Genomic DNA, 27309 nt, shown 5'->3' on the forward strand with positions numbered 1-27309 from the left:
AGAGGAATTATAGTTTGAGTGCCTTTGCTGACCTTGGTTTTGTCATAACAGGATTGACATAGTACCAAAAAGGCAGAGGTCCCAAACCCTTCCAAGTCCATACTCAAAATTCTGTTTGGCTCTTGCTTATGTTTCTGATGAAGTTTCATGCCAAGTCTGCTGTCTCTGCATCCTTCATTACTTGTCAGTCCCCCTTCTAATCTATTCTTTTTTTGTATCTTGACTTCTTCTACCTGCTATAACACCTTCATGCCATTCAAACATCAAGTGCATTTTTCCTATAATCACTCTGTGGTAATGCATGACAAAAATACCTATACTAAACTTAGAAGAATTGTGAAACAACTAAAGCTATACAGATGCAAAACTATGATCATGGTCCCTAGGAGAACCTATCTGCTCCCTTACATTTCCTCGATTCCCTACTTAATCCTGATTATTATTTTTTTTAAATTAAAAGAAGTCTCATTTATTTAGAAAGCAAATGAGGAAAATTTTTTTTCTCATGTTTTTATTTTCTGTCTGCAGGCTACTGCATACAAACACGTCCTCATAATACAATGCTTATCATATAGGCTTATTATATAAGCAGCACTGATGTCAAATTGTTACTGCAAGGGCCATGCTGTTTCCTGTTATTTTGATATGGGTAAAGTACTTACTTCCTTTTGTGTCCATGTTTAGACATTATATAATAGGAATGTTTTTCCTATTTCTAGCTCCTTACCTGGAGCTCGTTCTCAATACCTCTAACACTTTCTGTAAGGCCGAAGCCAGCACACAGCAGCACCACATCTTTGAAATGTTTCACCGTTTCTGTACAACCAAGAGCTCAAGGCTACTGACCTGATTCAACAGTACCTTGCCTTCCTAACTCATACACATGACAACTATGAAGGAGTAGCTCTGTTAACTCCAAATTGGCTGGCCTGTTTACTTTACTAATTCCTGAAAAATAAAAAGTTCAGTTATGTGCTAGTCAAAGATGGAAAAAGGAGCTTCCTTTTATATAACAACAGGCAACAAAACGGTCCCTTCTGCTCTCAGGGCACTAGCTAGTCACTACAGGACCACTGAAACATGGGGTAGATGTCATCTTCCTAGATGATCAGCAGAGATGGGTTAGCAAGAATTCCATGCAACCCTATGGGATCTTAAACATCATCTAATTTCAAGTGCCAATTCTAGCTGGTTTCTTATGGAAATCTATGTAGCTTCTTTGTAAATAAATTATCTTTTTTTTTTTCCATTTATTGGGGTAAGTACAGTGAAGCACACTTAAAAAGGTCGTCCTTTGTAAGGAAAGGTCTTGAGATGAAAGACATAGAAATGGAAGTAAATGTACAATAGGATAACAAATTTGCTGGAAATGAAAGGACAAATATTTTAAAAAAGAAAATAGCTAAACAGATGCCTTGGATGCTCTGTAAAACTCTGATAGGAAGTGTACAAATGCTGTCTTCAGAAGTCAGAATGTTAGATGGGTAGAATACAGTTACACAAAAGCGAGAATGACTAATAGGTGTGAAACCATCCATTCTATCACACAAACTTCACAATATATTTACTAAAAATGACTTTTCAAAGCTGTACTTGCAGAGTTCTGTTTGCTAGGATGCAAGAAATCACAGCAAAGACTGACAAGTAACGAGCTTTGCCTATGTTAACATTTTTTCTTTCTGATTTGGCATAGGATTTTGTTATTACTTCAGCCTGATTTTCTCTCGTTTTTGTGAAAATTATCTGTGAAATTTAAACCATCCTAATCCACTATATCACATTTTCTCCTGTTTTTAATTCCTATGTTTTTTCTTCACTCATCACAGCCTTCTTCCTTGTCACCTCTTAATCTCTCTTGACCTTTCTACTCTATTCACTTTTCCATCTTAACCTCCTTTTCTTGTGATTATCTGATTTAGAGGGGAGCTGTAAGATTTGTATGAAAGTTGCTTCTCCAATATATCCAGTAAAGTACATAATAACAAACAGCATTAAATTATATTAGATCTTAGCGACTGTGCACATAATTTTCAAGTGCTCTTTATTCTGAGCAAACATTAACCACACAGTTCTCTCATTCCTTATGTGTTTTCAAAAGCGTATGGGGAGCTAAGTCTCAGCGACTTCTGAAAGAGTTAGTGCCAGATACTGTGAGTTCTCCGAGATGCACTTACTGTGACGGTCTTGGTAGAAGAGCTTTATGTAAGACTCAAAACCTGAGTCAATTCTAGGAAGAAAACCCCACACTTACTTTTTTTGTGGGAAGTATTTTGAACCTGATATTTAAACCAGCCATGTATTTTTGCTAACATCAAACTACAGAATCACAAGGAGACATTGATTGAATTGCTAGCCTGGGAAAGTTTTTAAGAAATAGAGCAGAATCAATGTAAATGAAACATAGTATCTTCCTGCCATTGGCTTTCCAAATTACAGTTCAAACATGCAGACTTTTCCGTGCAGTATGGGAGACTCGTAATTTTATTCCCTGTTAGGCTTGAGGGTGGCAGGGGATCCTCAGTACTAATCCACAGACTAGAACATAAGAAGCACTTCTTAATCCAGTATCAGGATAAAGTACTGCTCATCAAACCCTTCTGAAGTTACCGCAGAGTAAGATTAAAGCCAGCTGAAGATAATTTCACATTTGCAGAATTCAAAGCTTCAAGCTACAGCATCAGCAATCATGTTCCAGTAAATGATTAATAATTTAAACATAATGGTTCCAAATTTGGGGATTTTATATAAAAATCTGGGTTTATGACTGCAATTACCTAATATACAAACTAAATTAAGAAAAATTAACACAGCTGTCCAGATGATGGCCTGTAAGGAAAAAAAAAAAAAGAAAAAAAAAAAGGATTCTGTGGACTTAAAAAAAGAAATACAACTCCATGAGTAGCAAGGAACACAAAGTCTTGATCATGACCAGAATGACAGTATAGATATTTTAGGCCTCTATCTTAATCTTTGGATTCTGGGACCAAATCATCAACATCTTAGCATCCATTTATTGCAAAATATGAATAAAGCCTAAATTTGATAGATGTGAATAAAATATGACCCAAGGGTAAGCAATGTAGAGATGATGGATATCCAGTCTGTAAAGAGCCTACAACCACAGATCTGACAGGTATGAACTGCCACATTAAGGTCAGTACGATGTTAATGACATGACATATGGCTTGAAGAGGAGAAAGGTGAGGACGAAGGAAGCAGCACAAAGAGAAGCACCCAAAATAGAGTTCAGGCTCATTGCTATTCCTCCATATGGGGAGGAGAGAAAATTCTACTGTTATTTCTGCCTTTCCACAAGGGAAAGGCATGTGTGCCACCACGAGTGAATGGACAGAACCACAGAGGGATATGTCCCATAGCATGCTGTAAAACTTGATTAGTTCAACAGGCTCTGAACTGATATAAAGAAAAAACCCAACACACCTCTTCAGAGTAGCCCATACATTTCATAAACAAGTATCCCACATACATGGGAACCAGCTCTGCAATTCATGGCACTCAGACCATTGCTATAAGTAAGTGTAAGAAACAACAGAGAATACAGACCAAAGGATTTCAGCAAAAATGAAAACCTCTTTTACTCCTTCTCTCACTCACACCTCCCATCATAGCCCCCCAAAAGGGCTTCTATTCTGTAAACCCCCATATTGAATGTAGTGTAGCATTGTCTTAATTTAGATTTTCTAGCAAAATGTCCATTATGCTGAGGACAAGAAAGGATTTATGACTCAGACATATTTATGGCACTGCAAAGCAAAAGAGAAGAGGCAAACACGTTCCCTTGGCTTTGCCATTTCCTCTTTCGGCTTTAATAAGCTCAGTAACGCTGAGGACGGGCTCTCAAGCCACTAAGTTGTGACATTTTACAAAGTAATTTCAGAAAGTATCAAGGAACTTTCTGAGGAATTATTCCTACTTTACATCTCTGCTTTGCTTTCCGCATTTATTTGCCAGTGATGGAATAAGCAATCACTCACAGCTTGGCCTACAACCTTAAGCACTGAATCAATGGACTGGACAGATGAGACTCTTCAGTCTCTTTCATTCTTCCTCTCACCCCAGCTCTAACTACTCACTTTTCTAGCTTTATTCTCTCCATAGATGTTAACACGCTGAAGTCACCTTTCATAGCCATGCATGTGATCCATTTATTTCCCCAGTCCTCAGATTAGTTTTTATTATGAACAGGAGCAGCACATACATCTCAGTATATGAGCTACAGAGATATGTAAGAGCAATTACAGACCCTCTACAGTATCTTCCTTTCCATGAGGCTGAAAGTCCTTGTGAAGGCCCCTTGCTCACCTTATAAATCCTTAATCATTATGATCAAGAACTTAATTCTCTTATTTTGCAAGTAGACTAGTCAAAGACAAAGTTTTTTACTCTGTGGACCAAGGCTACGTAGAAATGCTTGATCAAGCAGTCTACTGCCAATAACCAAGGTTGATTTTTCCCTGGAGAATCACAATTGCCCTTTGTCTCCAGATCTGTAGCTCATCTACAGACCATGACCCACAAGGGGCCAATTTCAACTAGATGAATACCTTAGAGAAGTGTGCATATCACTGAGCATGAGCTAAATATACTCCTAATCAAATAAAAGTGAAATGTTTTTCTTAGTACCACTCTGCAGCTAATAGAATAACTTTAAAAGTCAACAGATCCTTATCACCTGGAACCTGAAAACCAATTAACTTCTTATTGTTGCTTTAAGAAGTAACTAGTATATCAATGAAAGATGATAATATTACTTAGCACTTACAGCGCTTTTCATCTTCAAAGCATTTTGCAAACATAAACCAATTAATCTTCCCAACACGCCTGTGAGGTAGGTAAGTGTTATTATTCCTGTATTACAAAGAGAAAAAAAAAAAAACAAAAAACAAAATACCTCTGGCAGAAGGTTATGTGCTTAGCTCAAGGCCACAAAATTATCCAGAACATACTGGCACTGTATGCTGCTTACAGAAGTTACCCACTCAAATTGGGCAGATACTGCAGGTGGCCGTGTTTTAGCATAACAAAAAGGTATCTGTCATGATGAAAATCAGGGCACATTTTGCACTGCAGCCAGGAACATAAAACACTAATTCTAATATCTGCTTCAGATTTTGAGAGACAGCACTTGCCATGTCACTGAATGGTGATTAATTTCCTCATCAGGAGATCACAAAGTCACTTACCTATTATTTCATACCTTCCTGTAAATAATCTGCAAAGCAGGCTGATTCAGTTCTATTGAGAATCACTTGCCTACTCTATAGTGAGAACAGCTCATCAATAAGGCATAGGGTCAAAAAAGGCCTTAAAGATCTACCCTTCCACCGTTTCAGACAGGTAAGTTTAAAGTACTCAAGCTTTAGATTTAAAAACATGACCATTTAAATCCTTTAATCCTACAGTTGACATTTACGGTGACTAAAAAGATTAAACATTTTGCTATCCTAATAACTCATTTTGAGCCACTAGTATTTAAAAGCAATAGAATTTGGAGTCATATTACATTAGGATAGAAGTTGCAATTAACAATTCAGGTTTCTGAAGTCTTAAAAATGTATCCCTGACAGTGTTTAATATTTTAAATAATAAAATTGTCAAAGCATATATACCACTGTTTTAGGTCCCTCTTTCACTGAATGGTGAGATTTTCTAGCACCTAAATCTAATTGTCATGGTAGAGGCAGCTGAACAACAGCTATGATATGTCTGCACACTGTGATGTACTGTACATGGCCTCACTTTTCAGCAAGCCAGTGTCAGTGATCCAGCATACTATGAGGGAAAGAAATTCTTTTTCTTTGCTTGTTCGGTAAGTTCAGCCCCTCTTTTTGTAGATCTGAGGAGTTATTAGGGCTTTTATTCTAATTTAGGCACTTAAATATTCCAGAAGAGTAAAGGTACAAAACCATGCATACAAGTACTTTCTCCTGCAAAACTCAAAGAGGTCGCATGAAAATAAATTGATCTTGAGGCTTGGCTGACAATAAATTGTTCTGATTGATAAACACAGTGAACTCATTTTCACCGCCAGCTAGAAAGACCGAATAACTTTACCTGAAGGCTAAACCATAGCTGACTCAAGCTTTCAAAACCTAAAAATTTAACAAAACCAGCACCACCTCATCAGGTCTTCTGTTAGCAAAAGATGTCCTGCAGCTCAGCTTTTCAATTCACACAGTTTGCAAACAGTGCTGTGATTATTTTGTATGAAGACAGGAACACATAGAAATCTGCAGTGCATCCTGACACCTGTGCTCATGGGTCAGCCTCCTGCTCCTGTGCAAAAAGACACTGACGTGACATGTGGATCACTCTGTAGGATCACTATACTGTCCTGCAACAACAAAATTCTTTGAAATGGAACAATGACTACTTGGGAGGTATTGCATATTCCTCTCTTCCCTTTAACACGTATTTGATGGTCAGTAAAACACAGTTTTTGCCTGCCTGTATTTTTCTTACTAACTTAATAAAAAGTTTTTCAGTTCTTGTGAGCCCAGGTTTGATTCATGATCTCCTTGAAATGATGTTCATATTGTTATATTATTACTTCCAATTATTTTTTCCACATGCAGTTTTAAAAATACTACTTACTCCCACTCCAGTCATGTCACACTTTCAGACATTTTTGCATAGTGGTCGCCTATGTACTTGATATCACTTCACACAGGAATTTCTCTCTGTACAACAGAGAAATTCAACTTTATACAGTCAGCTTTAATCCTGAATTCAGCAAGATACTTGGGTATATTCCAAAAGACAAGCATTTAGGTTGCTGAATTCAATTAGAGAAGTTGTGCATTTATATCAGGCTGCTCATTACAGTTGGATACTTCAAAGGAAATAGGTGTTGTCATCCCCCCTAACACATAAATGACAAACAATCCTATCATCACACCTTGGAAAGTAAAAAGTATTTCATGGTGCTTCATCCATTCTCAAGGATAAGACTAGGTATCTTCTCAAACATGCAATATAAAGTTGGGTATCTAGCTTAAAAATACTTCTAAAGAAAAAAAGCTCATGGTTTTCATTTACATGGCTAGGTGCTGAGTTTAATTATTCAGAGGCTTACCAGGTTTTTTTGACTCTTATGTGGGGATTAACAACAAAGTGAAAATAAACAACTAAATTAGAAGTTCTAAAAATAGTAGGCTAAATAATCCTCATCTAAAGAGTCTAAAAACAAAGCCAGTTTTGCAGCAGATGAAGGGGCTTGAGAAGAAGGGAAGGAGACCACAGTAGGTCTTACCCCTTGTTGATGTTAACTGAAAGCATGTTGCCTAGATGTAGTTACAATTTCCTAAACAACCACACCTGCTCTTCCAGCCTTGTCAACTGGATTTCAAAATTAACAAGACAATCCCCGTTATACAATAATTTCATGTTCAAATATTTTACTATATGTTTTAAAAGCTGTTTTTAAAATTACAATGACAAACATGCATTTTTAGACTCTTATTTCTATTTATCCAATTGATGTCAAGCAACAGAAATTTGACAGACAAGGAAAAAGATTCTGTGATTGGAACTGACAATTCCAGTCACTCAATCCTCTCCTCAAGTAAAGATCTCCTGAGATAAAGCTATGACTGAACAGGGAACACCCATCTCCTATGGCAGTATTCCTTTCTGAATTCCTGCCATGGAGTTTTGGGAAGCAGGAAGTAAAGACGTGTACTGAGACAACTCAGGAAGAAGAGGGAAGTTCTGATTCATTAGCAGAAAGCTTTGAAAGGCTTTACCCCAAAATATCACCCATAAAAGCACACTGACATTTTAAAATTGTTTCGCATTTGAGAGACTCCAGAAACTCACATAACTGTGCCAGTAGCTTTCCAGCAGACACTGGAAGTTTGATACTGTTATTTTACACAGTCTGGGCAAAAAAAGTGAAACACGAGTCATGATTAATTTTAAAAATTAATTTCCAATTAAAGGTATTTATTAAAGCTTACCTTTTTTGCTTATAGACTTATTTCCTGTTGATTTAGCAGGCTAGAATGTAATTAGACTGTCAACAAAGCCCCATATCTGCACTCTATTTCTAGACAGCGGGGAAAAAATAAATACAGGGAAACGTGTATTATATATTTTAAAACACTTGGAATGACCTTGAACACCTTTTCCACAAAATGCTTCCAAATGCCAGAAGCAGTAAATTCTCTCAGTCAAAGATGAATCAAAGGAACACACTAAGACTGCAAAACAAGCCCTTTATAACCTGACCCTATCAAACCTGCAGGTAGTCCCCAATGGTGCTAAACCAGCACGCATTAGAGGAAGCCAATAAACCATATGAAAAGAATTGAATTGACAATGAGGAAAATCAAACAGGCACAGATGACAGTGTTGAGATCACTGAAAGGTGAAGACAACACTACACATCCCAGACTGACATTTTAGGCCTACAGATGTGCAATTTATTGCATATTGGGCAATAAGCATTAGCTAAATATTACGTGCTTTTCTGAAGAAAATGAAAAAGAAAAAAACCCCAAGCCCCAGTGCACCATCATATGTGACATGACAGACTACATAACTTATTTCATTTTGTAATTGCTATTTAAAAAGATAAGTACTTTATTCAGGCAATAGTTTATGAATTTACTAAATAAATGGTGCTTATTTTGATATAATTTTGTCACTGGTACTAAGAAAGTGTCTACAGTACAGGTCTTAGAAAACTTCCTTTTGATTTTACCTCATTAAAGTAATGAGATAAAGGTGACTAATGACTTAAAAACTAGAAAGTATTGATGACCTGAAGTTTCAACACATCACAGAAACCAAAAATACACAGCAGAAAGCAGACAGACTACAGTAGCAGCAAGCCTCAGTTACATGAGCCTAAGAGAAATATTTTTATTTCATTGCAAACATTTGTAGGCAAAAAAAGTCAACACCATCTGCCCAGATCTAATTCTAATGTAAAGTTATTCTACTTGGAACAAAGAAAAACCACCAATGGGGAAAATATTTTTAAACATTTCTAAAATTAAAACTAAGGACTTCCTCACAAGGAGGAAGCTTTCTTTTTCTACCCTTAAATCTATTCTTGTTTCCTCATAAAAGAAAAGATAGCTTTATACAGAAGACTGAGGCATAGGTTCACACAGCTCTTGGCCTAGCTTTATTCTTTTAGACAGCTGGGCTGCAGTACTCCACACATTTCATAACTTTTTTTTTTTTCCCTCCTTATATTAAGTAGTTTAGTTGTGGAAATGTAGAAATGCCAATTCCAGAGACTACAGTTTTGAGTCCAAAAGTAATGCATAAGTGCTTAACCCTAACTGGAGCTAAATGCAATCTCCCAGAATAACTGAGGTCCAAAGGGACCACTTGAGATCATCTAAACCAAACCCTCTACTCAAGTATGGCCAGCTGCAGCAAGTTGCCCAGGACCATATCCATATTAATGGTTGGACTAGATGATCTTCAAGGTCTTTTCCAACCTAGATGATTCTGTGATATCCAGTCAGGTTTTCAGCATCTCCATGGATGATCATCCATTAGATCTCTCATGTATCTCCAGTCCTGGACTCAGAAATTCAACAGTGAGCTCTAGCAACCTGTTAGCATCTGATTAGATACCATAGATAGCCACTAAAAAAAACCCCAAATGCATTAATTATGAACTAATTTACCTTACTCACTATAGAGCTGCCCTTGCAAGCTAAATGATAAAGGCACTGAGCTAATGCATTATTTGTATGCCCATCCACACATACTGTGTTTCCCCAAACCTGTTCATAGGCTTGGCCTTCTTGGAACAGTTGTATTTGTTTATTTTTATTAATTTTGAAGCCATTTACATTTTAGGTATATTGGAGTGGCAAACTTTTGGGCCACCTGTTAATGAGTTGAATTTATGCTGGGGGTCTAGTTTTTAAAACTGTAAGGCCTGAATACTTCACACTTGTGTCTGCAATGTTGTCATTGACCCACTGCCCAACATGGGCCGTTTACTTAACTTTCCTGTGCATCATATATTATTTATTTCAAAGATGGTACACAATGCTTTCCCATCTTTGTAAAACATTTAGGGAGATAAAAGTGAAGTGTATTGTGTGTAGAATATTACTAAAACTGATGAAACTGGTATAACAACTTACTTTTCCCACAGCAAGAATGCCTTGTTACTTGGTACTAATGAATTACACACTCCGAATTAAAACATCTTGCCTACCTTGTCTGGTATACTCATCTGCTTCTCTGTGGACCAAGTCTTTTACCCGGTTTCCATACAGCAGCCTAGAGGAATCATGATCAAAAGCTTTCAAGGTTTCACTGGAGCTGTAAGACTTCTGCGTAGGCACTCTGCACTCCTCATTTTCTGTGGAAGAATTTGTATAGCGCCGTTCTTTGTCCCGTCTGCTCTTTGTCAGGGAGCAATAAGGCCTACGTTCCTTCACATCCATACTTCATTCCTTCTCTGTGCACATCAGTCCAGCTTATTTGGAAGTCTTCTCTACATTCAGCTTACATTCACCTATAACAAAATTAGAAAGACAACCGCTGATGTGATACAGTGTTCTCTAAATGCTGTGATTGCTTCCTATGTGGAAGAGAAGGATCAGATCAACAGTGGGTGAGACACACTTCTGTAACGTTTGAAAGACTTCCCAGAGTTTCATGCATGAGCTACCCTAATCAAAAAAATTAGCAAAGAAATTGTTGTGAATGACAACATAATACTTCTCATTTTTATACAACAGATTAGAAGATCAAAAGCAGACTGAGAACTGGCTGGAAAAAACATAGCTTTTCAGCTTTAAGAACACATTGCTTACCTAAAGTCTATCTGTAGGTAAGTTGTTTTCTCTTTTCCTGAGAAGGATACATGCTTTAATGGCAAGTCTGACTTTCTTCTGCTTATTGGAAGTTTATGGTTTTAATGTCTGGGATTTTTTTATATACAGACTTCTACAACTTTTTATTCTCATTTCTATTCTAAGAAAATTGTTCTCATCAAGAACATATACACATAATTTCACAAGCTACAAACACATAGGGAATATGCAGGAAGACTTCTCCAAGGCAGTACATTCTATGTAACTTGTGCTAGAAAGCAAGTAACTATTTGATTTGCAAATGACAGTCAGAAATAGTTTTTCTTTCCCTCAAGTTTTTAAGGAATGTTACAGTAAGAATCTTATTTCTATTACTATTTATTTTCATTTACTGTTTACTTTTCAAAACAAGGCTTCTCAATTTCATCTCTTGGGACCTGTGCACTTAAACATATCTACATTTTTGACAGAGTAAGAAATAGTTTAGAGATTTTGTTTTTCTTCAAAGAGTTGAAGTGCTAAACTAAAATACAGAATATAATTTGTATCTTTAAACAGTTGATAAAACATCTAAATGAAGAACAATTTGGATTATTTTAATGCTTTGCAACTGCACCTGTTAACTTGATATTTCTTGTTTAACACCTTATATATTAGGGTTCTCTCTTTTGTCTCAGGGAGAACTTTCTCCTGGGTGCTCCCCTCAATTTGAAGTATTTAAATACAACAACTAATTATTTTATTAAGTACTATCAGTCCTTTGTGATATAGAAATAAAATGACAGTTTACAGCACACACCACAAAGCAACAGCCAACTCCATTTGCACTCTGTTCACCAAAAACAAAGTTGCTTTAGAACTCTTCACCTATTTCATTTTAAACAGTGAATATCAAAGTTGCCACTCCTGAAAAGATTTTTAAAGAGTATTTAATTTACTACAGAACCGTAATTCAAGTTTGTGAATGGCAGACAGTCTTTTATCATTCTGTTTTGAAATTCTCTGAAAAGCTCTTGCATTTCTTGACCTGTGTGAATCTCAATTTAGACAAAAAGGCAAAGTTATAAAGCCTTCTATTTAGGAAACTCTCTTCTATATTTATTATACTTTCAAATGTTAAGTGGCTAAAAAGAAACTGAAATATTTGTACATGATCAGAAAATCCCAAATTTTTATAACAGAATATTTATTAAATCTATGACTATTTAGATGTCGACATGTCCATGTAGCATATCTTTAATTTATATGAAACACTCAGATTTTAAAATATTTGATTGACTAATGAATGCAAGTTCTTTCTATGTAAAAACAATTTTCTAGACATTTAATAAACTGTGTTTTATTAAACACTAAACTGAATCATGATTTTGAAAATCATTATCAACAGATACACACAGGTATTCTTTTGCCATGTGAAGACTTCATGTGGGAGCATATCTCCCCCTTCATCTAAGCGTTTCAAGACTTTAAAGGGCCACTAATTCCTAATGTCTCTAAATTGTGCCATGGGAAAACTAACATACGCTATTCATCATTAAAGATGAAATAATTTTTATTTTTTTTCCCCAAGTTTCCAAGCTCCTTTATAATGTAAAAATAAATAAAATAAAATCCAAATCCTTCTTTGCACAACAATTTGTTACTATACCAAGCTAAAATCCTCAAAGATTTCATCTATGCTGTAGCATGAGGAAGTACTGGTCTGCTTCCCACAGAAGTCAATGAATTCAATAAAACTTCAAAAGGCAGTTTTCTGGGTTATCTATTGCTTCTTCAGGCAAAGAATTAAAAGGTTAAAAAAATACAAGGTGTTTAATAGCACACCATTATGGAGACACTTCAACAGTGATTACACTGCCACAATAATGAAGACTGGCAGAGTTTTTGTGGACATTTTTGAAAAAAAAAATCCTGTAAGATTTAAGAATCTGATCTTTTTGAATCTGGCATTATACAAAACACCTAGTTATCTCCAGTAACCTTTAACTTTAAAAATTAATAGTATCTCTCAGCAAGTTTTAGGAAACATTTAACATTCTCAGGATCATGCCTTTGAAATTATTTCATCAGTGAATTAATACACATATCTGAAAGGAGACAGAATAAACGCTATCTGAAAGATCTGTCTACAAATAAACATTCTGTACCATGATCAGAACACAGAGAGAACACAAACATATTTGCAGAATACAGAAATAGATACCAGTGTTAACATTTACGTAGTAAGCCAGCAATGAAAAGTCAAACAAAGGAAGACTTGCAGATGGCTTTACAAGATCTGAACCATAAGTCTTATTAGTGCAGTGGGATGTTTTACAGTCTCAGGACTGTGCAGAACTTACTTGTTCCATCATGAATTTCCCCCTCCTTTTTTCAAAAAAACTCCTCACTCCCAACTTTTGAGAAATATTTTCAATTGTTGAGAAAAACATTTTAAGAAAAAAACCTAAACTGTCAGTTACTGCATCTGCTCAGCTCCTTTCTTACAAAGATCACTGTAGTTAAAATATTAACACGTTTTCCCACTCAAATATTCAGATTTAAATGAACCACTGTTGCATAAATTTGACCTTATTTCATTTTTTCTACTTTTATGTTTCCTATAACATGAAAGCTGCATCCCAGGGGGACTTACCCAAATGCACTGACTAGCTTTCTTTTACTATGCCTTAGAAGAAGCTCAGACAAAATATTGGTAATGAGTACAATACAAACTCAAGGGAACACAGCAACTAATTTGACACATGAACAGTATTTTTGACAAATCAGATTAAAATTTTAAACCAAATAAAATTAAATTTATATTGTGACGTGTTACAAAAACACTTGTCTTCATCTGCTAGTAATTTTCACCCATATGTCAATATTTATGGTCCATCAAATAGCTTCTCTCCAATTAAATGCAAGAATTTTCATAGAGCAATACTTACAAAGCTATTGAACTACTAACTCACCCGCTCACAAAAGGATGTCAAAACAGCCGTGTTAAATACTGTTACATGTTGTATTACAATGCTAACATGAAATGGCCTGCATATACTGACGAAAATCAAAAAAATATTTCACTGGTGTATGCCACTACTTCAAGTTTCTGTCTAATGCTTTTCTAAGTATAAAAACTGAGGATGCTTATCTGTATCACTGAGCATTGGGATCTCCCATGACCTTTTCAGTGATCTGTCCAATGTTACAGACTCCTGGCTGGATTAAACAGGAGTGTACGCTAATCACCAGACTGACATGTCAGCTCTTATATAGTCATGCCCATCCCGTTTGTGTACATAGCTTAGCTGATGGCAGCCTCAGTCAGACTACACTTTCCCAGTATCACTGCAAATTTTAAAAGCAGTTCAAAACCATAAAGAGGAGATGCCCATTTTTAAACTAATACTTACATATTTCTTTTAACTTAATTTAGAAGGGAAGCAGAACCAGAGAAGCATTTCCTGTACATGACCAGGTCACTGGGACCACAGAGCTCATTCCCTTATGCACCAGGCTACTCTGAGAACCTCTGACATCATTAGCACATTTAGCACAATATTTAATTGTCAAGTCAGATAAGGTACCTACAAATAAGAATTAAAACAAGTAAATTATAAAAATTCTTTTTTACTCTAAGTGTTGTAGAAAGCCCAAGTGTAAACACCAAAACAGAGCACAAGGCATATTCACATACAAGTGTCGAAGCTACCGTGGAAGCCTCAATGACCGAAGTCTCAGACACAGACAAAGCTGACTGATGCAGTGGTAGAAATTTTACACTGTATTTAAAATTCCCCAGGACAGCCCTTCAATAGTTCCTCTTAATCACCTATTACAACCTGAAATAAAGTCACTGTAGTAAAAAGGAAAAAAAAAGTTACATTTTTTTAACAATAAAAAAGCCTCAACACTAAAGCCCTACACTGCAATATAGGAAAACTACAACAGACATAAAGTGTAGTATATATTTTAATTGCCAAGATGTAAACAAGGCTTTAGGGTCATGCTATAGACTGTTACCAAAACTACCCAGCTACAATTTTAGCATGCCTGCAGGCCTTTTAAACTGTTATGGAAAATTATTGTATTTAATTCAGCAGCTTCAGCTCCAAGCTCCCCAAAGGGTTATTACAGTTTGGCAACAGGATGCAATCCTGCCTAACATACACAGTGCTCCCTCCCCGTCTCTCACTCGGAGAACCTTCTTCCAGCATTAAACCTGGTTCAGTGAACACCAAGGTTACTGATCAAGTCTAAATATACCTCAATATCTTATGCTCTTTGAGATCTAAAAAGCTACATAGGCACGAAGTAGTAAAAAGCTAAGAAAGAAAATGTTTGTTACCAAGATGAAGAGATAATTCTATATAGAAAAGATTATGTCACTGCTTGAGTCGATTTATGGATCTGCTATAGTGTGTATTATTCCCTTTCAATATGTATATCCATTTCAGACATCTCAAAACATACAAAGCAAAAAAATGGAACTAGTTCTGAGAAGAACAAGTCATTATTTTTATATATTAAGTGCTGGAATAGAAAAGGTTTCAAAAATGAGAGGATAAGACTTGTAGATTTCTTTGTTACAGAACAGTAACAGAGTATGAAATACTGTTATAAGAAAGGCCAAACAAGACCTCTCCTACTCAGTCTCACAAGGAGAAGGAACAGTAAGGAAAGCAGCATGCTGCTCAGAGCAGAGCCCTTCCTCCCTCCTCGAGGCCAGCAAAACTGAGCCAGGGAAGGAACTTATATATTGCATACCACTACCTTCCCTCCCAACACCTAAATTGAAAAATTTAGGCATTCCTAAGAATGATAGTACTCCCAGTTGTATTCAAAAACCTGCATTATTATTAAATTACTATTATTTTTATTACTAATCACCATTATTATGAATTAAGAATAATTGATCCTTCCACATTGATCCCTTAATACAAGTACAGTCTGAATGCTTAGATCAGGAACAAATTTCGTTTCATGATACACAACTACATAAACACAGGCAGTAAAAGAATTGTTAGACTTTTGGGAAAAGAAGCAGGCTTGAACTTCAGTCTGAAATAAGAGCAAAGGATTTTACAGGCTGCAAGTCAAGACGGTGCCTATTCTCGGCAGTGACAACAGTTGCTGAAAATAATGTCTAAGTAGTGCTGCTGAATAGATAGATTACTGCAAGTGTCATTATTTTCTTTAATCGTAATTTCCTTTTAAACTCTAAATTGTTTACTAATGTAAATACTACATTAGTTACAATTTGCACTAGGTATAGTACTTGCATGCCTCTTAATAGCAAAAGAGTAAAGCAAATTCAGCTGATACATGTAACAAGTAGATTAAGAGGCCTAAGTGCAATATGCAGAGATTAAGAAAATCTCCTATCCACAAAAAATACTCACAATTCGCACAACTAATCACCCATAAAACCTATTACAAACAAATACTAAGAAAAACTCAAAAGGCATAAAAGAGTGATGAAATTTCCACTTCAGTGGCTGATAAAGTGAGATATGTCAGAAATCAACTGAGCTGGAAAAAATGACACTTTGAAGAGGTGCTTAGGATGATCTGTAGCCACGGTGTGCCATTAGTCAAACTGATGACTCTTAATACATGGACATTTCAGGTCATCATATCCAGAAACTCACTTATTATTATTAAAAGTCTGTCTTCCAGCACAGAAACTAGAGAGGATGCATCCAAAGTCAGCATTCTTAAGAGGGAGTGGGAAACAGAGAGCCTGTCAGACAGGCAGTTCACAAACTAAAATTATAAAAAAAGCCTCCTTAAGTCACTAACTAACCCTACATTTTAGAATCAAATTACAGACAAAAAAGAAGGGAAAATAAAGATGGCGGAAGACCAGTAATAAAAATTGTGTATCCTTCAAGCATTTTTCTGCATCGGTCACGGGAACTGAACACTCATATCTACCATCACTACAGGATTTAATGTTAATAGAAAATTACTTTATACAGTGTATCGAAAAATCTCAACTAGCATAAACAACAAATAAATGTACTCTAAGTTCATTATAAAAGTTTCTTGCAATAAGAATCAGGAAAATTACCAAGATAAAGAGTTCTGAGAGGTCCTGGTTAGTCATAGAGGTTGATGCTTGTGTAGTAATTTTGCTGCTATTACTTAAAATTGAAACCCTTGGCAGTGGCAGGGCAGGGGGGAAAGAGGGAAAAAACACCTCATGCCTTCCCTCATACGGGCAGAAAGAGATGATGCATTCTCTGAAATGATGGGAGCAGAGGGAGTAGTTCTCTGGATGGCATCTTCCTGTGAGGGTACGAAGACCATACAGCAGCATTTGAGATGGAGCTATAGCTATTTCTGTGTGCTGGAAGCCCTCCACACAGCAAGGCTGCAAACCTTCAGAAGAGGAAACTGAAAATAGACCTAAGTCGGCTATGCACGCATACAACCTGGGGCTCTGCTAGCTATTAAGTTGCCAAGCAGGCCCTGCAGAAAAACATAACTTGCAAGGAAGGGCTAAGACACTGGACAAACTGCTCTGTGAACAAGAACAGCCTCTTCGAAGGAGCTCAATATACTGACAATTTCTGTTCCTCCTTGGAAGGAACACTTTGCAGGAACTGTCATAAACTCTGACCCTGAGAGAAAGTGTCTGCCTCTAATTTGGGGGATTTGAATAAAATGTGTTTTACCTTGAAGGGCTGAGAGATCTAAGTGAGAAAGAGAACACAAAGACCAAAATAGTGAAATAATGTGACGTGCTCCTGTAGAAAGAATGAGAGTGAGAATACGTGATGAAATGATGGAGAGGCGAAGGAAGGTAACAGAGCAGAAATGTTGCAGTATAAAGAAAAAATGAACACCAAAATGAGCTCAGGACAGAAAGTGGAGGGAGACAGAATCATTAGCACTCAGTATGGCAACACTGAAGAAGAGAAGCCTAGAAAGAGAGAAGAGTTTAAGGGGGAAAAAAGAGCAGGGGAAGAGAACAAAGAAAACTTCAGAAGGAAGAAACTTTGTGCCTCATTTACTTCAGAGCAAAGTAATAAACTCTGAGGGTAATTCATTATTCAGCAGCCACTAAAAAGGTCTAAATACCTCACTCCTTTAAACTTGAAAATCATCCTTTATGCCATCATCTCTTTCCTTCCCCATCTTTTACACATGATTAGTGCCCCCCCCCCCCCCGTTCTTACTCAACCTATCGGAGTGGTCTCTTGATTTATGCGACTATCATTCCTTCTTGAATGGTATCTCCTGTTTACTTTTGCATCTGCTCAGACCTCTTCTGCACAGTCCACTTTTGTTCTGGAATAAAGCCACAGAAATCTAGGGATTTTAAAAACTAAAACAAGTGGGATGAAGAACGCAACACAAAAACAACACGTAACAAGCCATAAACATCAGCAAAAGTGCAAGAGTCCCCGAGTGGCCAAGCAGAGAGCACAGCACAATGGCTTCTGCATTTCTGTTTGGAGAACAAAGCTATCAGTACATCAGCTTCACCATCTGAACAGGCTGTCGATCATTCAACTTCCCCTTCAACAACTCAGAGTTAATTTCAAACAATTTGACAGTAGTGAGGTTTCAAAAGTAATACATCTCTCAAGTCACTATAAGGGAAATGAAGTATATTACATGTGACATGTAAGAGCTGGGCATATAGTCACAAGGCTGAGCTGAAAATATCATTGTGAAGGTTTCTGGAAATGAAAGGAGGACCTGAGGAAACTGCAATGAGGATGTGACTGCAGACACACAGGAGAGGGAAGAAAGAATAGCAAAGGGTAGGTGCTGAAGCTGTTGCCGTGGTCGCATGACATGGGATACACATCACCATCAGCCTTGGTTTCCATGTACAGCTTCTCATAGTGAAAGCTGAAATTCCACATAAAGAGGAGACATTCACAAGAAGATTTTTCTTTTCACAGTGATTGGATTGTTAACCAGATTTTTCAATCCCAATCACATTATAATTAGGATACTGTTGCAGTCTGGAAACCTGGAGAGTTATTTAGTGACTCACCTCAATAAAGAGTGACTAGTAAGATGTGTAAGACATGCTGCCAGGTTTTTTTATGCTCAAGAACTCTTTTTTGTTTAAACTTATCCCTTTGCCCCCCCACTTTCTTTCTCAACACAACAAATCAAAAACACACAAACAAGAAGAGTCCGAAACATGATGAAGAATCCCCACAGAAACATCAGTACTGTATACCGATACTGTCAAAACATTCATTTACCACTCCTAGCTAACGCCTACATAACATATAGTAAAGCACTGTTTAACTTGATTAAGTTTACATTAGCAATCCCTACTACTGTTTTTAACTATCCCATCTATTCAGGCTGTATCAGCTGTCATGTCTTCCTCTATACTCCCCAGGTTCCTGCTTGTCTCTCTCCACAAGCTGTGTCCTCTTGTCACAACCTCTAATTGTCTCTTCTTCAGCACCATCCAACATGAGCAGACAGTAAAGGCTGGAGGTTGTTTGCCCTGCTGGATCACTTCCTTTCTGTAATCCTTGTTCTAACTCTCTTTCAAACCATCCCTTTCATAGCATCAGATTTTTAGCCTTACCTTAAAGGTCATACAAAAACTTTTTGTCCTGTAATCACCCCATTCCACTCTTACCTCCCAGGTTCTGTCTCCAATTTCAACAGAACTAAGACTTTGATTAGGGCAAACAAAAGAATAACACATTTTAAAAGAAGTTATTTGGCTAACTATGTGAGACATAAAATTTCCCACAGTACTTAGCAATTTTGTTCAAAGGACCATGTTTCTCTTTGAAAGTGTCCACACAGCCTACTCTGGCATGACCCTACCTGACTACCCACCAAGATCCTCTCTGGTAACAGTACTTAAAGAACAAACAATTAACCTTTAATAATGCAAAGCCTCCTTCAGAAAGCTGGGGAAGCAGGACAAAGAACTACTTCCATCTGATCTCCTCTTCCACTGGTGTGTGTTACCTGTAGGTAAGGCACCCAGGTGTGCTTCCACATGCTGCCAAATTTCTACCACAGGGATGCAGCAGACCTGCTGCTGGCAGAGCCTAATGACAGCACCTGGTCCACTGCGCTCACATCTCAGAGAAACCTGTCTCGACTTGTAAAAAATGCTTCATTGCTAGAAGATCCCAATTTTGCAAAAGACGCAAAAGACAAGATTCCACAGTAAGTGTTGAGCAGCTTCACATTATGCTTTTGGAGGAAAGTTGCTTCTTTAAATCCTTTAAATTCCCATTTGAGAGAATACTCATAATTTCTTAGTATAATAATAGATTAAAAATTCTTCTAACTGAAGTAACAATTTACTTCAGCAACAGATGTGAAGGTGACCTTTAAAGGATGGTCAATTTCTATCCTTTAAAAAAAGTCTGATAAAATAAATGGAAAGTTGGACTCCAAACACATGGACAATTATCTATAACTGAATAATGAAAATATTTAACAATTATCAATGAAATCCTTCTTGATCTAATATGAGTTTGTAGAGAAACTCCACAGTTCAGTTACACCAGAACTAAACTGTACATAATTCCATTTCTTACCAAGTAAGTTCAGCAAGCACAGGTGCAAGACTGAAAGCCAGGAACACTGCAGGCTTCAGCTCATTTACCAGACAAGGAAAGCACAAGCAGAACAAGGAAGAGAATCTTTCCCACAGTGACAGTCAAGATGCCTCAGACAAGTCCATATGGACTACCTGGGTAGATGAGCAGGTAGTTTAATTTCCATCCTGTTTCAAATATTTCCAATTCTGTTTTAATATAAAAGAGTGGAAGTATCACCAATTCATTATTTTCATGGCCTTATACCTAATATGAAACTATTTGTGATTTTCTTACTCTATAGTTAAGGACACAAATGCCATTTCAGCATAGGCTCTTCCAAGCATTAACTTTTACCTGAATTATCTTGACACTTGAGATATTTTTTGTGGTAACAAAAAGAGGGCATGAGATGCATTCATGAGATGCATGAGAAAGCAGGATCTGGAAGGTTTCTTGATCTACACAATGGAGTAGAGGGGCTCATGACCTTCTTAAAGTGAAGGACAATACAGCATAGTAGGAAGTCCGAGAAGTTCCTTCATCTGCATTAGCTACATTCAGAAGCATTTAAACTTTTAGGAAAATTCTCTTCTTTCTCTCCTACTCCTGAGGGGTGGGCCAGGACAAAGAAATGCAGGCATCAGAAAAGGGAGAAAACGCCTCGTACCTGAACTTGGTGGCATCAAAATCTTGTCTATTTGCACAGCTGAGGAACACGCTTAAAAACGAACAGTACTGAGAGATCTACTCTGTATGGAAAGGTTTTTCCAACATAGTTGAATTTACTAGAAGCCATAGCTTAAGCTAGCAAAATTTATTGTGCAGATGCAGACAGAAGAGTGCACTTTTAAAACCACTGATGTAGATAAGCCCTGAGACTGGAGCCAGTCTGATGAATATCATAGGCTCTTAACGCATCCAGGTGAAAGGATGAGCACACCAGCAGAGTGAATGAAGGGGTTCACACTGCTCAGATATCATCTCCAGACATACTCATCTTCGGGGGGGGGGGGCGGGGGGGGGGGAGGGCAGGGAGGAGGGGAGTGTGTCTCATTCAGCTGGGATCAATGAATGGGCTACTCCACACCTCCAATTCATGCACAGACTGCCGTGTTGTGCACTGCGTGGAGTTGTAGGGCGGGATTAGTGATACTATTTGTGTGTGTGTGTGTAAGTTAATTGGGGTTTCCAAGAAGCAGGTGTCAGAAAGAAAAAGATTTAACATAGGATATACACTGGTACTTGGGAAGTTTATCTTTCATATGCAAGAACAGGAAGGATAAAGGAAATCTTAATATTTCTTTATGTCAGTTAGTATCTCCATATAACTGAATTTAAGTATATGTAATCAAAGAATTCTCACACACAGACAGCAAGTAGTGCAAACAAAACAAAACAAACATACCCAAGCCATCCCACAAACACCAAGCACAGCTGTAATAGAGAAAGACAGATTTGCAGAGAGTCTGAGACATAGTGATGGAGACTAGAGCATAGCAGGGAAAAGAGAAATTGGAAAGGTGAGAAGACATTTTACAGCTCTCTCACCTGACTAGGCACATACCATCAGATCTTAACTGATGTGCAGATCTTGCTTCCCTAATGCTTAAAAAGCTTAACTGAATATTACAAAGAGTGAAATGTGTATCTGTGCATATAAATATATATAGATATAAAAATGTATGTTACATACATGCAAATATAAAAAAATAAAACATACCTATGAAGGACATGTTGTGGGAGAGTATTATTAGAAGTCATCTTTTGAATCTAAAATAACAAAAAAACCTATGTAGCTAACCTAAGTCAAGCCAGCTTGGGAACTTTATGTCACTAATTTGACTTGCTCATCCCTTCAGCAATTGTATATTCCAAAACACTTTAATGCTGATAATTTGTCTCTTCACAATAATGAGTTCTTTATGTTAAAAGTGACCAAACCAAGATTACCATGGAGTACTGGAGGAAGGGGCAAGGCAGGAATGTTCTTATAACTATATAAATTCAGTTTTTAAATAGTTTCTCTTCCTCCTCCTCTGAAAAAATAAGGGGAATCTCCCCCATCCAAATAAACAAGGGTAGAAATTTTTAAATTTAGGTGACAAAGTAATTAGTCAAATATGCAAAATGCCATTGTGGAAATAAATTCTATGCTGCTTTTGAAGCTAGAAAAACATAAAACTGAAATTGCCTCCAAATTTCTTTTATCTGTTTATTAATTTAAAATGAAATTTATTATGGAAACAAAACCAGCATCACTAATAATAGTGAAAGATTGCTAACTATATATTGCTCTGTATTGCCTTACCTGTTACCCCCACAGGTTCCTGTGTACCTGAAGAAGAAATTAGTACCTTTTGGCAGAGGTGCCAGATTTATCAGGAGCTGCTGCCTCACAGAGAAAAAGTAGTCTATCAGCAAGTCAGAAACATTGCTGTGAGACTGCATCTTCCACCTCCTATTTAAGCATTTAGTTACCTTTCACAACAACATGGCAACAACAAAAAACCCACTACTGGCTGCTACATGACTCTGATTTAAAGGGCACTGTCACTGTAATTGTGACTTAGTGACAGCTACAATATAAGGAATTAATAAAGTAGTATCTTACCTCACTAGCATGTCAGTCCTGAAAGCTTAAGCGTACCAGTTCAGCATGCTCCACGCTTGTGACAGGACACAATAGTTTTCTTAGAAAGCCATCTGTCAGTCTCAATTTCTGAATGCCTTATCCATAAAATCATGATGCAGGTTGGCTTTGTCAAATGAGACATAATTCAGATTTGCAAAGTACCGTTTGCCAGAATCCCAGTGACAAAATTCTAGTCTGGGTTTTCATGCAACGACAGAAAAAAAGACTTGTGAGTCTTTTGAAGGAGTCTATGTTCTTCCTATTGATTGAAGAGGAAGCCAAGAGGATTTGGCAGATGCTTACAAGAAACTCGCTTTAAAACTTATTTTAGAAAAATAAATAAAAATAAAAATCAAACAGAACAGCTTTTCTTGTTGTTTGCTTTTTTGTTTTTTGGGGGGTTTTTTGTTTTTTTTTTAAAAAGGAAGATAAAGGGCAATAGCAACTGTAATAGCATAATCCCCTTTGCAGATGTCCTTGTTCGAACACTCATCCAAGAGGAGCAAACCTGTGCTCCAATGCTCTGCAACTGAACAGGCCTGAATGCACACAGGATCATCCCACACTTCTCCTGATGAAGCTGGGCCTTGGTGTGGCATGTAGGAAAGTCATGAAGCCAGGAGAGCAACAAGGAGGAGTTTGATAGGGTTTGAGAAAATGAGAAGACTACCTTTTCTCCTTAGGCAGCACAGCATTAGCTTATTGCTTGTATCTACTTTGTTTTATAATTTAAAGAAAAGACCTTTGAGTCAGGTTTAAATAAGAAGTTTCCAACCTGCAGCTATTACTTCAGTCAGTCTGTTTTGAGTGCATTTGGTAATGTTGACCGACACAGTTCCCTCAGACAGGAAATATGAGCCAGATGCTCATGATTTCAGAAAGCTTTAATCTAATCATATTTCTATATACGAACTAGCCTAATAAATATGATTCTTGCCAATGCTAATGAAGGACCAGAGGCTTTGCGCTGACCTGGCAGTGCAAGGTCTCAGGAGCTGTCTGGGGTTGTCTTGACCTGAGCTGGTTTTAACAGTTGCCAGGTGGTTGAGCAATTATTGTCTGGCCTGTCCCTGAAAATACCAGGGGGAAAGTCTGATGCCCTACAGTAGTCACTAGCTAACAGAGAGAAGCCCTTTATGTCAACTGAGGCTGGGGAAGGCTTTGGGGCAACTTTCAAAGCCTGAGCTGGGAACTGATGAGAATAAAGCAGGCTACAATAAAACATATAAAACTGGCCCCAAGTGGACCAAGATCAAGAAGGAAGCCAGCCCCACCATGAACACCACACTCCCTGCGGTGGAGGTCAGGGAATGCCAGTGAATTCATGAAAACACCCCCCAACACACACCCACCATTTTGTTTCCATCCTCACACAACCCAGAGTAATACTGGAAGGGTGAGTGTAACACCAAAAAGGAGTAGGCATTTGGAAGTTTTGTTTAACAACTTTAAATGTATTATTAAAGAGACTTTTCTACATTACTATGGGCTATTAGACTGTTAAAAAATTACCTGGACTATTTGGAAATGTGTAGTTCTTTATCTATGGCATATGCTCTTTTATCTTGAGAAGATTCAGAGTGTATCACAGAATCACAGAATCATCTAGGTTGGAAAGGACCTTGAAGATCATCCAGTCCAACCATTAACCTAGCTCTGACAGTTCCCAACTACACCATATCCCTCAGCACTATGTCGACTCTACTCTTAAACACCTCCAGGGATGGGGACTCCACCACCATCCTGGGCAGCCCATTCCAACGCCTAACAACCCGTTCTGTAAAGAAATGCTTCCTAATATCTAGTCTAAACCTTCCCTGGTGCAACTTTAGGCCATTCCCTCTTGTCCTATCGCTTATTACTTGGTTAAAGAGACTCATGCCCAGCTCTCTGCAACCTCCTTTCAGGTAGCTGTAGAGGGCGATGAGGTCTCCCCTCAGCCTCCTCTTCTCCAGACTAAACAACCCCAGTTCCCTCAGCTGCTCCTCGTACGACATGTGCTACAGACCCTTCACCAGCTTCGTTGCTCTTCTTCGGACACACTCGAGTAATTCAATGTCGTTTTTGTAGTGAGGGGCCCAAAACTGAACACAGTAATCGAGGTGCAGCCTCACCAGTGCCGAGTACAGGGGTAAGATCACTTCCCTGTCCCTGCTGGCCATTAGATGGGTGTCACATTGGCCAGTTTCCAATCCAATCCAAGCCAATGCAATCCAAGACAATAAAGAACATCTTCCCATACACAAGGAATAGCTTTTAAAAGCAAATAGAGAACTGTAAAAGCTTTGGAAGATTTAAAAAAAAATGGGTTCCTGAGAGCTGTAGATCATTAGCTCTCTTGCCATATTCTACTCCTTTTTCCTTACTCTCTCCACATGCAAAACCTTTGTCTTTAGTAACATGTAGCAGAGAGTAATCATAATAACGGATGCTGCCACACAAGCTCTCATTTGGGCAGTAGCGTCTGACTGAGAAGTATTTGTTATAGGACACTAAGACATGCATGCTAAATCATGGCATAATTATTACACACTGCATCCAAGTGCTAACTTCCCAAATTTGTAATAATCATCAATAGCTTTCAGAACAAAAAAAAAAAAAAAAAAGAAGAGAGAAGAAACTTTAAAGAATATAGTATCCAATTTGACCTACTGAAATGAAAGAATTTTAAACACTGTATCATTAAAGGTACTTCAAGGAAACTATAAACAGTCCATATTTTAAGTAGGCAGAACTCTACATGACATCAATAAAAGCCTTACCTTCTACCACGTATCAGCTATAACAAAAACAATCTTACTGCCTATCTTTGAAGTACATTTTACTACTATGGGAATTGGTTTATTTGTTTAGATGGATAGGTAATTTATATATCTAGTAATTATATTATGAGTTAAGAGATCTGCTTTATTACTAACACTGTAATCGACTCACAGAGATTACTTGCTGAAACAGCAAACCGTTTTCACAGAGCTGCTTTGTTCCATTACCGCATAAGTCCTGTGATTAATATTAACCTTTATTTCAACACAGATCCTTACAGAAGTAAGAAGAAAATATTATCTTTCTTGATCCTTTGGAAGAAACTGCCCTCACTCCTACAGACTTTAATACCCAAATTCCCAGAGACAGTTTTGTGAAATTAATCCTTTGATGAGCTTCAGAATCAGGCATTTTAACAAAAAAACCCCCAACAATTCCTGTCTCTATACTCTGCTGCTGCCACCTTTGCTAACGATTATAAGCTTTCAGTACTGTGAATAATTCAGAAACTCATCTGTTCCTTTCAGTGTAAAGCCAATGTTGAGAGAAAAATGGCACTTTTTCCCCTTCCAACACTGACTTTCCATCCCAGCACTGGTCCGATCGCATGATACACCTAGTGTTTGAAATGCATCCCTTGACAGCTTCTTAGCAGCAGTTAGTCTGTTTAGCTTAGAGTACAAGAATAATAGGAGCACAAAGGAATGACAACTTTCAGCAGTTATACACACAGTACCAGCACTCACGTTTGCTGCAGCTATTTCAGATACTTGATGTACAGTAGGCCTATGTTTAATTATAGACAGATGTCAGCATATGTATTGTAACCAGGCAGTCTGGTTCTGATGCACAGAAAAAGCGATACTTGAAAAACATTTATTAAAAATAAATATGAGCAGTATAATCACCTGTTTTCCAAAGACTAACACTTGAGAATACTCCCCTTCAGGCCTTTCTGAAAAGACTGTAAATTCACTGCCACTTCCTCTTTAATCTCATGATTAACAAGTACACTGGAAGGTTGTCAACATAAACACAAGCAATATGCAGTTTAATTTGAAAATGGTATTTGTCATAGCAAGACAAACTTACGCAATATAGTATTTAAGGGATTAATTACTGTTTACTTAAATCTTCTCCTTTCACTTAAATTATAACCATTTTTTGGCCAAGAAAGCTTCTTTTAAATATACATGTAAAGGATCTGTATTACAGTGAATGCTTCATTTTCCAAATAAAGATGATTGGTTAAATCTTTTTTAACTTGAAATTTTATTGAACTCTAACACGCCCAATTGAAGGCTGCTGCACTGAACTACAAGACTGAGTCTAACCTTGAAGAAAGCTAGAGTATTCTTTGATACTAAAAAAATCTTCCCGTTAATACAGCAGAGCACAGCATCTAAGTATTTTCACCCATCTATTTCATTCTTTTCTTCCTCTGGCTGAAATCAACTTGATGGTCAAGGAAGATGACCACCTAAGGGAGAGTGAAAGATCATGATGCTTCCCCTCTCAAGTAAAAAATAAAAAACAAAAAAACCAAACCCCAAATCCCCTCCACAGGAAT

The 27309-nt window shown here is 37.3% G+C and overlaps 1 protein-coding gene across 1 annotated transcript in view; it reads right to left on the reverse strand.

The window, feature by feature from the left end:
- TENM3 (teneurin transmembrane protein 3) overlaps window positions 1-27309 on the reverse strand; it is a 423548-nt gene that overhangs the window by 309661 nt on the left and 86578 nt on the right. Inside the window, exon 4 of the mRNA XM_074822768.1 lies at window positions 10211-10513. Within this exon, the coding sequence (XP_074678869.1) occupies window positions 10211-10442 (232 nt within the window). The 5' untranslated portion in view covers window positions 10443-10513. The remainder of the gene's footprint in view (window positions 1-10210; window positions 10514-27309) is intronic.

This window comes from Strix aluco, chromosome 4, assembly GCF_031877795.1.
Source record: "Strix aluco isolate bStrAlu1 chromosome 4, bStrAlu1.hap1, whole genome shotgun sequence".
Lineage (NCBI taxonomy): Eukaryota > Metazoa > Chordata > Aves > Strigiformes > Strigidae > Strix > Strix aluco.